Below are 14031 nucleotides of genomic sequence, written 5' to 3'. Positions count from 1 at the left end.
ATGTTAAAACTGCTAAATGATATCATTCTGCCATCACAGGCCCACTTATCTTCCAAGAGCAATGGCGCTCCCCCAAATATACACCCTTGTAAGCTGTACCTCATTGTTCTTTGTTTGAAACTCATTAATTTTCTTGGCTCCAGTCTCCTGGTTTTCGGTCACAGCCTCCTGCAGACATTCATTAAAGATGGTCATTTCAGCTTCCCTTTTCTCATGGTGCTTGAGGCCATAGTCGAATATAGCCTGACAGACCTCCGTACACTTCGTCCTATATGTGGGGTCAGTGTTAAGGAACAACACACTGCACAGATGTATTAAAATTGATGCGGTCACAAGTGAATGGGCTGCTATTACATAATGTGTGGTGTGAATGGGTCTGAACATGCCAAGCTGTCCATTAAAAGTTGTAGGCATTTGGGAGAAACCATATAACACTGCTGGTGGTTAGAGATGGGCCGAACACCCCCCCCCCCCCCCCTGTTTGGTTCACACTAAAACTCTGGAACATTGCAAAAGTTCGGACCCAAATCCCAAACCCCACTAAAGTCTATAGGACCCGAATTTGAAAAGTCAAAAGACCCCATTTTGGAGGCTTACTGTATATGCAAGTTATTGGCAATAAAAATGGTATGGGGTCCGGGTACTTTGAAAAGATAGTTTTTACAGGATCAGTGATTTTAATGATGCTTAACCACTTCAATACAGGGCACTTTCGCCCCCTTCCTTCCCAGCCCAATTTTCAGCTTTCATCGTTCTAGCGCTTTCAGTGACAATTGCGCAGTCATGCTACACTGTACCCAAATTAAAGTTTTATCATTTTGTTCGCACAAATAGAGCTTTATTTTGGTGGTATTTATTCACGACTCCGTTTTTTATTTTTTGCGATATAAGCGCAAAAAAGCGGAAATTTGGAAAAAAAAACTATTTTCTTTTTTCTATTTTAAAAGAAATCCAATAAAATCAAATTTTGTCATAAATTTAAGCCAAAATGTATTCTGCTACATGTTTTTGGTAAAAAAAAAATTCCGTTAAGTGTATAATAATTGGTTTGTGTGATCACGGACATATGTACGCAAATGATCATGTACATATGTGTGCAGGTGATCACGTACATATGTGTGCAGATAATCATTGGGACATGTGATTTTAGTGGGACATATGTGGGGGACATGTTTTTATTATTAGGGACATGTATTTTTATTATTTGGGGACATGTATGTTTTGGGGACATGTGTGGGCACATTGTGTTTACACTGTGTGGTGATTTGTGTTTACACTAGACTGGTGATCAGTGAGTAAAAAGCTGTAAAAAACAGCTCATACTCACTGATCATCAGCCGGCTGCAGCGATCTGCTCTCCTATCCTCAGCGATGACTTCTGTGTGAGGAGAGGAGGAGCCGATTGCCTAGCAACCGGCTGTTTGTTTACATCACATGACGGCCGTGATTGGACACAGCAATCATGTGATCAGGAGGGCCAATCACAGAGACCTCCTGCCGATCTGAGATGCGCCGTGTCCGGGTGACACGGGCGCATCTGGATCGCGCCGCTGCGCGGGCACGCGCGCGCGATCCCGCTCTTTCTGATGGACGTTCCTGAACGTCCTATCAGGAGTAGACGGCTCCCACCCGGCCGTATTTGTGCATTGGCCAGGTGGGAAGTGGTTAAAGTGAAACAATAAAAATGCCTTTAAATATAGTGCCTTGGGGGTCCCCTTAGTCTGCCTGTAAAGTGGTGCATATGTACTGTGTATAGAACCTGCTGCAGCAAAACTGACATTTCTAAATAAAAAAAAAACACATTTAAATTGCCAACAATACAATACCATTGCCAGCAATACAAAAATGCTAAAACAAAAAAATTGGCGTGCCCCTCCCAATCCATACCAGGCCTTTCAGGTCTGGTGTGGATTTTAAGGGTAACCCCATGCCTAAATTTAAAAAAGAAAACAGTGTTAGGTTCCCCTCAATCCATACCATACCCTTATCTGAGCATGCAGCCTGTCAGATCAGGAAGGGGGGGGGGGACGAGCGGGGGCCCCCCTCCCCTTCTGAACCATACCAGGCTACATGCCCTCAACATGGGGGGGAGTTCTTTGGGGTTGGTGGTTTCCTCCACCAACCTCAAAGCTCCTTGTGTCCACGTGTATGAGTTCCCAGTGTTGTCATCACGCTTGTTCTTTTTTTTGAGCTATGGGAGTGCCTGGTTTGTGGTGTCGGATGTGAGTTAGTCTCTTTTTCCATGCATATAGGATTTCCATCTCGATGTATCCCTCTGTGATCCAGATTCTGATATGAAGATGGCAGTCTGGAGTAGATTATGCAAAAGCTCTTTTAGACTTTCCATTAATCATGGGAGTCAATTGTGATGGTGAGCTGCTCTCCTATGGGAATAATCACTGGGTGTTTTTAGATCCCGCAACCACTCACAGTGCCTTTCAACTCCCACAGTGGCTCCCAGCCTCCTACAGTGTCCCCCAGCCCAGTGGTCCTGAACTGGTGCTGGTCAGGGCCTGCTAATGACCAGGTTACACAGCAGGAGTTGAGCAGCGATTGCGGTATGCACAGGGCTTTTGCAGACTGCAGTCGCAGTTCACCTCCTGCTGCGCAGCCATGGCCCGTCCATCCTCTCCCGGCTCCACCGCCCGGGAGGAGCTGCAGATTGGAATGGAGAGCTCCTCCCACCCCCTGCCCTGCTGATAGGATGACATTGTCAGGCGGGCGGGCCGGAGGAGCCAGGAGAGAACACAGGAACTGATAAGAGGCCTCTGCCCTGCCACAGGTCCTGTGCTGGGGATGCAGAGCTTGGAATGGGGAAATGTGATGTTAGAGTGGAAAGGGGTGGGGGGAAAACTGCAGGGGCACTGTGATGGTGGAGGCTGTGATTGCTAGGGGCACTGTAATATAAAGTGGACTGCACTGTAAACATTAGAGGAACTGAGGACAGACTCTGTAAATATCAAATATCCCATCCTCCGACCTATCCACCACAACCCCAACTCCATCCCCCTGGTCACTGGGAAAAATCTGCTGCCATGAAACCAGTTTCTAGTGCCAAAAAGGTTGGGGATCGCTGCTCCAGCTTACTGCAGAGCCTTAAGCCCCCCACCCCCCCCCATAGTACCACCAACCTCAGTGTCCCATACTGCCTCCCCCAACTTCCCACAATACCCCTCAGCCCCTTCAGCACCCACCAGCGCAGGAAAATATGAGGATGAAAAACCCCATCCCCATAATTTCCTCCAGCCCCCTCCAGAAACCTCATCCCCTACAGGGCAACCAAGTTTGCTGCCAAGTCCACTAACCCCGTTCAGAACCCTCATACCCACTCAGTGACACCCAGACTTATCCAGAGCCTTCCAGCATTTACAATACATATTTTGCATTGTCTAAGTATTTTTTTTTTATATACACTTTTTTTTTTTTTATATATACTTTTGGGGGCATGGAAGGTTTTTGAAGAATGTACAGGCCATGGTGTCAATAAAGCAGAATACCACTGTTATTGACACATCTATCTTCATAATGGCTTAGAGCACCGAGCAACCAGTTAGGTTTAAAACACTATCATAACACGTGTCAGTGATTCAAAAATAGTTTCTAGAGTTAACATCTCTCCTAGTTTGATACAAGGAGGCTAGAAGGATATGAGTCCACTAGTTCATCCACACCAGGGAGTGTAGACAACCGAGTCCCATCGGCATCCTCTGCATACATGGCTTCAAACATGAAGGGGCCATTCAAGTATTCCACATAGGCAGCCTTAATGTAAATGTGACATCAGTGACAGACATACCTTGTGAAAGTGTAACACTTCATAAACAAAGAATCTCTACTGCGCATGGCAACCAACAAGTTACCAGCTATGATTTTAGTAGAAAGTCATCAAATAAAAGCAAGTCTATGAAGACACGCCCGTGGATAATATTCAGGGTCTACCTTGTGCTTATCCAGCTCTTGCTGACTCTGTTCTTCTTTTTCCCTCTTCACTCTCTCCAAAGTCTCATTATGATTTATTTCCTCGATGGAATACTGGTACTTCACATTGGCTATGTCTCTCTGAAGTACAAAATGGATGAATTCTAGGATATCATAATGACTTTAAAGTGAACATTTGGCCAGGCAAGGAATATTCAAATATTTACATATTCTTAACAGACAATAAACCAGCCCTCACTGACCTATGTAGCTGCAAGTGCTGTGCAGCAATTAATTCTCAATCAGTTTATTCTCTTAACAGCTCAGCTCCTCTCAATCCCCTCTTCTCTGCAGTTATTCAGAAGCTCAGCTCACCCTGCCAATCACTCCTAGTCATAAATTGGCAGCTCAGATCTTCTTGTTCTCCCCTGCCAGCAGTGAGTTCTTGGCTCACATTGACACCTCTCACACTCAGACTAATATAAGCACATAGCAGGTGCTCTAAGTCCTGGGAAGAAGGTGAATTGAGCTGATGGGTTACTGCTGGGAGGGAATCAGAGGAAGTTCAACTTTGGTGTCATAGCTGGTAGGGGAGCAAAGGGAGCTAATTTTTTGTGTGGATGAATTGGTCCACAGTGTCTGCATGAGAAATACTGGTTTGGCATATTGGCCATGTTTGTAAATTCCAAAATGGAGTCATGCCAGTACATCGTATTGGCCACGTCTCTAAAATACATAATTAAGTATAATTGGTATTCCACATTGACCAGTTCTCTTAAATACAAAATGAAGGATTATTGGCATGCCACATTGACCATGTCTCTGAAATACAAAATGGAGGAGAGCCAATACGTGATATCACCCTATGTTTCTAAAATACTAAATGAAGGAATACTGGCCATGCCTGTAAATACATCACATTGGCTATGATTCCAAAATACAAAAACGGAGGAATACCAGTACATCTCATTGCCCATGTCTTTAAAATGCAAAATGGAGGAATACCAGCATGTCATATCAGGTTTATAAAATATATAGGCCATGTTTCTAAAATACTAAATGGAGAAATACTGGCCATATCTCTAAATACAAAATTGAAGAATACCACCAGTACATCATATTGGCCATGGTTACAGTTAATCTGGTTGAAAAAAATACACAATTCTATCCAGTTCAACCATGTTTTTTAAAATACAAATTTTAGAAATATCAGTATGTCATATTGGCCGTGTTTAGTAAAACACAAAATGGAGGAATACCGGTACTTCACAATGGACATGTCTTTAAAATACAAAATGGAGGAATATCAGTACGCCATATTGGTCATGTTTTGTAAAACTCAAAATGCAGATATACTGGTACGTCATATTGGCCACGTTTCTAAAATACAAAATGGAGAAATACCAGCCTTGTCTCTAAGTACAAAATGGTATACTACCTCACATTGGCCAAGTCTCCGAAATGGAGAAATACCAGTATGTCATATTGGTCATATTTTGTAAAACTCAAAGTGGAGGGATACTGGTATTTCACAATGGTCATGTCTCTAAAATACAAAATAGAGGAATACCAGTACGTCATATTAATTATGTTTTGTAAAACTCAAAATAGAGGAATGCTGGTATGTCACATTGGCCATGTCTCTATAATACAAAATGGAGGTATACTGGACCCTGTTTTTAAATTATAAAATACAGTCCAAATTTCCCAATATGTTGCAAAGACTTAGGCCGCGTACAAACGCGGGGACTGTTCGCTCAACTTTGTCCGCTGAACAGTGTTTCGGCGGACAGTCCGCTCGTGTGTGGGCTTTCAGCGGACAGTTTCAGCGAACAGTCTGCTGAACAAAGTTTTTCGGAATTTCCGAAAAACTGTCCGCTGAAACTTTGTTTCAGCGAACAGTCCCCTCGTGTGTAGGCTTGTTCGTCAAACTAAGTTCCGCGCATGCTCAGAAAGGATTTACACGCCGAAGTTTGCATTGCAGTGTATAGGACGTAGTTTTCTAGTCCCGTCGTACGTGCTGTTCACGTCATCGCGCACGGTTTCAGCGGACTGTTCGTTCGTCGTGTGTGGTCAAGTCCGTCCATGCTAATTTTGAGCGGACTGTCCGCTGAAACTGTTTGACGAACAAAGTTGAGCGAACAGTCCCCGCGTGTGTACGCGGCCTTAGCCTTATCTACTCCTTTGACTGGATATGTATAACACAGATATTTGTCTCTTTCTCAGTGTTGATTTTGTTACCTTATGCCTATTTTAATACTAATAATAACTTTTTTTGGATTAAAAAAATAAAATAAAAATACTAAGTGAGAAATTATGTAATTAGGATTTAGGTGGATATTTCTTGATATTGTATTAAATGGCGTGTACAAAGTCCATCTTACTATATTCTCATCTAGAAGCCTGAAGTCCAGATACACCAGGTTCGGGAGGTGAGCAGCAACAAACAATTTATGATTTGTGTCCTCACACAATGGATTCCCTGCAAGATTTAACGTCCGCAAATGCTCAAACCTGCGCAGGTAGACGAGCTGGAAACAAGACGAAATACGGAGATTAGGAAATATAAACTACTTATAAATTAACTCCGACATAATAAAATTAGGACATTGGGTTCCATTTATAAAAGCATATCGCATGCAGCATTTAGGTGTTTTGACAAATACTGCATGCAATCCTGAAAAGGTCAGTCCACTATTGCTGTATGCAGTATGTTCTGACTTTCTGTATGTGCACTTTTTTTTTTGCACCGGGGGTTACTTTTTCGAGTGTTTTTTTTTTACGTCACCACAATGATCGAGTCCTTTCTAAGCTACACCACCACTTGACATTGCGCAATACATGCAGATGCTTTCCAGGCAGAAGATTGAGGAAGCAATGCTGAGACTTATAAAGTGAGAAGATCTTCATAACAGAAGCAATTAATAAACAAGGGTTTAATTTTAATTTAATACTTTATCCTATCAACACTTAGCCCTTGTACACACAGTCGGACATTCCGATGGACAATGTCCGATGGGACCGTGTTGTCGGATAATCCGACAGTGTGTGGGCTCCATCGGACTGTTTCCGTCGGAGTAACCGACGGACCAAGTTTTCCAGCTGGGCTATAAAATTTTCCGACAACATGATCCGATCATGCTTTGTCCGATCATGTGTAGAGAATTCCGATCGGACAAAGTGCCTCGCATGCTCAGATCAAATTCCTAGACCAAAGCTATTGGCTACTAGCCTGAACGTAGTCCCGTCCTAACGAAATAACGTCATCACGTTAAGTACGATCGGATTTTCTGACAACTTTGTCCGACTGTGTGTATGCAACAGTTTCGGACAAAATCCGTCAGACAAAATCCGATGGATTTGGTTGTCGGAACGTCCGACCGTGTGTACAAGGGCTTATCCTTAATCTGTTGCATAAAACCTAACCTCATTTACCCTAAACCTAACTCCTAAATAGAGTCCTTAACCCTTAATCTTCCTCTCAACACTTACAGTTGAGGTTCGAAGGGAAACTCTACTTTCATAGGGGGAAAAAATAGCAAATAAGAAAAAAAAATTATAGCATAGGCAGCGTGGTTTCTGTAAAATGCAATATGGCAACCTAGAGAAGCGTTTCTCAACTCCAGTCCTCAAGGCGCCCCAACAGGTCATGTTTTCAGGATTTCCCTCAGATGAAATGGCTGTGGTAATTACTAAGGCAGTGAAACTGATCAAATCACCTGTGAAAATCAATGGAAATCCTGAAAACGTGACCTGTTGGGGGCGCCTTGAGGACTGGAGTTGAGAAACACTGACCTAGAGGATTCTGAACACAGTTTGTGTAGGGAACGCCCCAACCCTCTGTGAATGTCATTTCCTGCTTGTGTGATTGGCTTACTGATTTTCCCAGAAGTCTGCACTAAGATGCAAGTAAGATTAAATACTCCCAAATGGATGCAAACCATATCACATTCCTCATTGATCTTGGACCACACATTTGATTTAGGATGACCCAGTTTCTCCACAAGTCCAAAAAATTATTTTTAAATATTAATGCTTAAGTGAGTTAAAAATATGGGGAAAACTATGTTGAATTCCGTACATTTTCCAATGACGCCAGGTTGTTATTCCCAATAGATAAGACCTGCAGTTTTTTCAGACTGTCCATGTGCTCAAAAACAGAAATACGGTTATTATACAAACTTAGGTCCTCCAGCTTTGTAAGAGCGCTCAGCCCTTCGATCACCTCAATATTGTTAAATGACAAGTCTGCAAAACAAACAGGAGAATTGAAAGGTTTATCGGGAGCAAAGATAAGACTAAAGCTGGGTACACACTATAAAAAAAAAAAGCGGATAGCTCCGGTCGGAGACATTGTACTAACCATGTGAGGCACAAGTTGTGAAATGTCAGCCCACTCTGTGAACATGGCAACTAGAACATAGCAAGAATCTAGGGCAGTGGTCTCAAACTGGAGGCCCTCCAGCTGTTCTGAAGCTAAAAGTCCCATCGTGCCTGTGGGAGTCATGCTTGTAACTGTCAGCCTTGCAATGCCTCATAGGACTATTTTCGCAACAGCTGGAGGGTCGCCAGTTTGAGACCCTGATCTAGGGCATCCTCTCTCAAACTTTTTACCCCAGAAGAACCCTTCAAAATAATTTGCAGGTCTCGGGAACCTTTACTACAACCAACTCATTGGGGGGTCAATAGGAAAAATGCCCCTTATGTTGGTGGTCAGTAGAAGGTCTTGAACCCCTTCCATGGTGGTCAGAATGACACCTTTACAGGCAGCTAAAAAGATCATTGGTAGCATGCTGCTGCCTCTACCAAATGGCACTGGCCCTGGAACTATGCAAGCACTATAAAGAGGAGGTCAGACAGGAAAAGCTCAAGGAACTCTTAGGTTCCACGGAACGCTGCGTGAGAATTACTGGTCTAAGGGGTTTAGGTTAGAACGGCAGTGATGGTTTTCTTCTTGGCATGCTCTTTGTAGGTGGCGGGATCACTGATGACAATCTTGAGCACTCCTCAGGTCTCCTCCTGGATGAGTCCAGAGATGTGTTTGACACCCCCCTCTGTAGGCCAAATGTCAGATGCTGGGTTTAGTGATGCCCTGGATGTTGTCTCAGAGTACCTTCCTGTGGCACTTAGTGTCTCCTTGCCCCAGACCCTTCACTCATTTACAGTGACCAGATATGATGGTTCCTTTGTAGCTCTCATGTCACTGCTCATTTATATAGAAATATTTAGGTTTTCAAAGACTTTTGATGCACAAAGAGAGGAATTATTTCCTATGTGGCAATTAAAACATATTTTGGAATGAATGTTTTTGTGCCCAGTGTTCAGCTTTAAATACATTGTACAATAAAAGCAAATCTCAGTATCTTACTCACCCAGCCACACTAAATTGACAAGCGTATCTAACCCCTGAATCTTCTCAATGAGGTTGTTGTCCAGCTGAAGTCTGGTCAGATTGTGAAACTGCCATAGATTATCAATTCTTAGAATCTCTGGAATTAAACAGAGCAACATAGGAATGTGAAAGTTGTTGTTACAAGAAATGTTGTTACTAATCGAACTCAATGATGGGACAAGATCATCCAGTGCCCAGGGCAAAGATGGCAAATTGCACCCCATCCCCACCTCTGCTTTATTATGTGAAAGCTTATGACGAGGGAAGGGGGAGAGAGAGCACAGCTCACGCCCCCTCCTGGCTCTCTCCTGCTCTCCTTGCTGCTTCCAGTACTGGGTTGACAGAAGTAGTGATGCCGTTGTCACTACTCCTGTCAGTAGAAGGAACTTGCGGCATCCCCATTCCTACAATACATGCTGCGCCCAGGGCAGCCATCCCTTTTGCCCACCCCTAGTCCAGACTCTGATAAAACTACTAACATTTTTCCATTGCAGGCCAAAAATAAAAGTGACATCTGACTGAATGCTGAAGACAAGACTGAGTCCCTATTCAAATCTGTGTGGTGCATTAATGCATGCATATTGAGTTAAAGTAGTTGTAGACTTCAGACATAAAATATGAACAAAGCATATCTATCTATAGCAGGGGTCTTCAAACTATGGCCCTCCAGTTGTTCAAGAACTACAATTCCCATCATGCCTTGTCATGTCTGAATGTCAGAGTTTTACAATTCCTAATGCGTAGTTCGGCAACAACTGATCTATGGGGAGGGGAGTTGCCATCTAGATAAAGGAAGACCCGTAGACATGGTGTATCTAGATAAAGGAAGGCTTGTAGACGTGGTGTATCTAGATAAAGGATGGCCGGTAGACATGGTGGATCTGGATTTTGCAAAAGCATTTGATACAGTTCCCCATAAATGTTTACTGTACAAAGTAAGGTCCGTTGGCATGGACCATAGGGTGAATACATGGATTGAAAACTGGCTACAAGGGCGAATTCAGAGGGTGATGATAAATGGAGAGTACTCAGAATGGTCAGGGGTGGGTAGTGGGGTCCTCCAGGGTTCTGTGCTGGGACCAATCCTGTTTAATTAGTTCACAAAAGACCTGGAGGATGGGATAAACAGCTCAATCTCTGTATTTGCAGACGATACTAAGCTAAGCAGGGCAATAACTTCTCAGTAGGATGTGGAAACCTTGTAAAAAGATCTGAACAAATGAATGGGGTGGGTATCTACATGACAAATGAAGTTTAATGTAGAAAAATGTAAAATAATGCATTTGGGTAGCAAAAATATGAATGCAATCTATACACTGGGGGGAGAACCTCTGGGGAATCTAGGATGGAAAAGGACCTGGGAGTCCTAGTAGATGATAGGCTCAGCAATGGCATGCAATGCCAAGCTGCTGCTAACAAAGCAAACAGAATATTGGCATTCATTAAAAAGGGGATTAACTCCAGAGATAAAACGATAATTCCCCCTCTACAAGACTCTGGTCCGGCCGCACCTGGAGTATGCTGTCCAGTTCTGGGCACCAGTCCTCAGGAAGGATGTACTGGAAATGGAATGAGTACAAAGAAGGGCAACAAAGCTAATAAAGGGTCTGGAGGATATTAGTTATAAGGAAAGGTTGTGAGCACTGAACTTATTCTCTCTGGAGAAGAGAAGCTTGAGAGGGGATATGATTTCTATATACAAATACCATACTGGTGACCCCACAATAGGGATACAACTTTTTTGCAGAAGGGAGTTTAAAAAAAAGAGATTTAACCTTAAACTACATAGAGGGTTCTTTACTGTAAGAGCAGCAAGGATGTGGAATTCCCTTCCACAGGCGGTGGTCTCAGCGGGGGGCATCGATAGTTTTGAGAAACTATTAGATAAGCACCTGAACTACCACAACATATAGGGATATACAATGTAATACTGACATATAATCACACATAGGTTGGACGTGATGGACTTGTGTCTTTTTTCAACCTCACCTACTATGTAACTATGTAAGAGCTGGAGGGCCGCAGTTTCAGGATCCCTGATCTATAGTGTGTACTTGTCTCAATCCAGAGCACTAAGTGTCATTTCTGTCTGCTGCTTTCATCCTCTGCTATCAGCATAAGGGCCACTTCACATTGCAACACAGGGCAGCTGGAGCGATTCACCGCTCTGCATTGTCGGCTGCACTAGGGGGCAGTGTGGTGTGCGATTTATCGCATTGCTCAAAGGGCTTAGTATAGATCTTGTGGGGGGACCCCACGATGTTTTTTTATTTTTTGGTGCGGGGTTCCCCTTCATGACCTCAGAGCACAAGTCGAACCACAAGTCGGATCGTGATGATCAGACTTGGATGCGACTTCTATTCAAATCAATGGGCTGAAAGTTAGACGGCTCCCATAGGGAACCATTGATTTTGAATAGAGGTAGAGAAACGCTGCTAAACGCGCATTAATGCCATTGTAAATAGCTACTAAAAGCGCATTTTTACAGATGCTTTTGCCTGCTGTTGGTAAGGCATTCGTTATTTCAGATAATTCGTTCAAATACATTCACCAATAGCCAAATTTGAAAGGAAATTCCAAATACCTATAATTTTATATTTATTATTAGTTAATTATTATTTCCGATTTTCCGGTTTTTGAATTTTCAGATTTTAATTCTTTTGAATGTTCAGATTTTCATTCTTATTTTTGGATTTTCACATTTCCAAATTTTGGAATTTCCTAATTTGGAATTTTCCAATTTCTGAAATTTCGAATATCCAAATTTTCCAATTTCTGAATTTTTCGGATTTCCAAATTTCGAATTTCCGACATTTGCCAATTTCTGGATTTTGAATTTCCAAATTTCGAATTTCTGAAGTTTCCCCATTTCCAAAATTTCAAATTCCGAACTTACGAATTTCCAAAATTTCCAAAATTTCTAATTTCTGAATTTCTGAAATTCCAAATTTATGAAATTTAGAAATGTAACATTTTTGCAAATTTGAAAATTCTAATTTCCGAATTTCGACTTTCTGAAATTTGTAAATTTGAAATTTTGGAAATTGAAAAATTCGGAATTTCGGAAATGAACAAATTTGTCAAAATTCGTTAAAAAAACTAATTGGGAATTTTAAAAAATTGCATGTCTAATTCTTATCGATAGTATGAGACCTGGGTCTCTTGGGGAGAGCTCAGTCTCGGGGGTTGGGAGTGCCGCACGCTCCTAGCACAGACACTGGTAAACATATATGTGGCCTCACGGATTAAAACCCACTGTTAGGTCGGGTTCACACTGAGGCAGCACCACTTACAGCGTGACTGCCTCAGGTGACTTGGACGTGACCACTGCGGCCACTTGCAAAACGACTTCTGTATAGAAGTCAATGCAAGTCGCCTCAAGTCGCCCCAAAAGTCGTACAGGAACCTTTTTTTAAGTCGGAGCAACTTGAGCCGCTTCGATTAGAAAGGTTCCATTGCACAGAATGGGACGCGACTTGTCAGGCGGCTAAGTCTCCTGACGAGTCGCCCCTGTGTGAACCGGCTCTTAGGAGGCCATAAATATGCGCACTGTCAGCGCCAAAGGGGTTAAGGATCTGTAGACTCGTTCCAGGTCAGCGATTAAGAGAATACTGAATCCAGAGACATTCCTAGAAAGAAGCTCCACATTTCTCTGGGGACAGGTTCCCTTGAACACAGGTGGTATAAAACATCACCTGGGACTCAAGTGGTTCCCCAAACCTGAGCCGCCATGTCTGGGGTCGTGCGCTACATTTGGTGTAATATAAAAATCCAAAAGCCGCACGTCTGAAATCCAGGCGCAGGTTGGTGACTTCCTTGAACTCGATGCCCTCCGTCTTGGCTATGCGTCCGGCTTCTTCCTTCGGGCCCTGCTCCTCCACCGCTCCTCTCAGCATTGCATCATCGATGACGTTCGGTTCTGGGGTGTCGTAGAGCCCGTTCATTCTCACACCTCACCTTTACACAACTAAAATAAATGGAAGGATTAACAGACCACGATCCAGCAAGTAATGTAGAAATACCGAAGAACATAAAAAAAAGATTGAAAGCCAAAAAAATAAAAATAATATATTGCAGTTTACCAATCCATAGATGGGAGGACTGCATTCATTTGTTATTATTATTATTCTTATTCTTTATTTTTACCTGATGATCCTGCCAGTAAGGGCTCGTTTACACTTGCTTCAAGATGTGTTGCTAATCCCCAGCTCAGTAGTAACCCCCAACTCTGCTAATCCCCCGCTCAGTAGGAACCCCTAGCTCTGCTGATCCCAAACTCAGTAGCACCCCCAGCTCTGAAGATCCCCCACTCAGTAGTAACTCCAAAATCTGCTGATCCCCCACTCAGTGGTAACCCCCAGCTCTGCTAATCCCCCGCTCTGTAGTAAACCCCAGCTCTGCTAATCCCCACGCTCAGTGGTAACCCCCAGCTCTGATGATCCCCCACTCAGTAGTACCCCCAGCTCTGCTGATCCCCCACTCAGTAGTACCCCCAGCTCTGCTGATCCCCCACTCAGTAGTAACCGCCAGCTCTGCTAATCCCCCCGCTCAGTGGTAACCCCCAGCTCTGCTAATCCCTCCTCTCAGTGGTAACCCCCAGCTCTGCTAATCCCTTGCTCAGTAGTAACCCCCAGCTCTGCTAATCCCTCGCTCAGTAGTAACCCCCAGCTCTGCTAATCCCTCGCTCAGTGGTAACCCCCAGCTCTGCTAATCCCCCACTC

At 43.4% G+C, this 14031-nt stretch overlaps 1 protein-coding gene across 3 annotated transcripts in view; it reads right to left on the bottom strand.

Annotated features, from left to right (window-relative positions):
• Positions 1-14031, bottom strand: part of DRC3 (dynein regulatory complex subunit 3) — a 30995-nt gene that overhangs the window by 13825 nt on the left and 3139 nt on the right. For all 3 annotated transcript variants that reach the window (XM_077449524.1, XM_077449525.1, XM_077449523.1), the window contains 7 exons: positions 13095-13277; positions 9291-9407; positions 8000-8166; positions 6303-6449; positions 3940-4059; positions 3651-3762; positions 100-275 (listed from right to left, as the gene is read on the bottom strand). In XM_077449524.1, the coding sequence (XP_077305650.1) occupies positions 100-275; positions 3651-3762; positions 3940-4059; positions 6303-6449; positions 8000-8166; positions 9291-9407; positions 13095-13254 (999 nt within the window). In that variant the 5' untranslated portion in view covers positions 13255-13277. The remainder of the gene's footprint in view (positions 1-99; positions 276-3650; positions 3763-3939; positions 4060-6302; positions 6450-7999; positions 8167-9290; positions 9408-13094; positions 13278-14031) is intronic.

Source organism: Lithobates pipiens, unplaced genomic scaffold (assembly GCF_037356315.1).
Source record: "Lithobates pipiens isolate NorthernLeopardFrog02 unplaced genomic scaffold, aLitPip1_a1.2 Scaffold_22, whole genome shotgun sequence".
NCBI classification, from domain to species: Eukaryota; Metazoa; Chordata; class Amphibia; order Anura; family Ranidae; genus Lithobates; species Lithobates pipiens.
The sequence above is the reverse complement of the archived record's forward strand: the minus strand, read 5'-3'. Positions and strand labels throughout refer to the sequence as shown.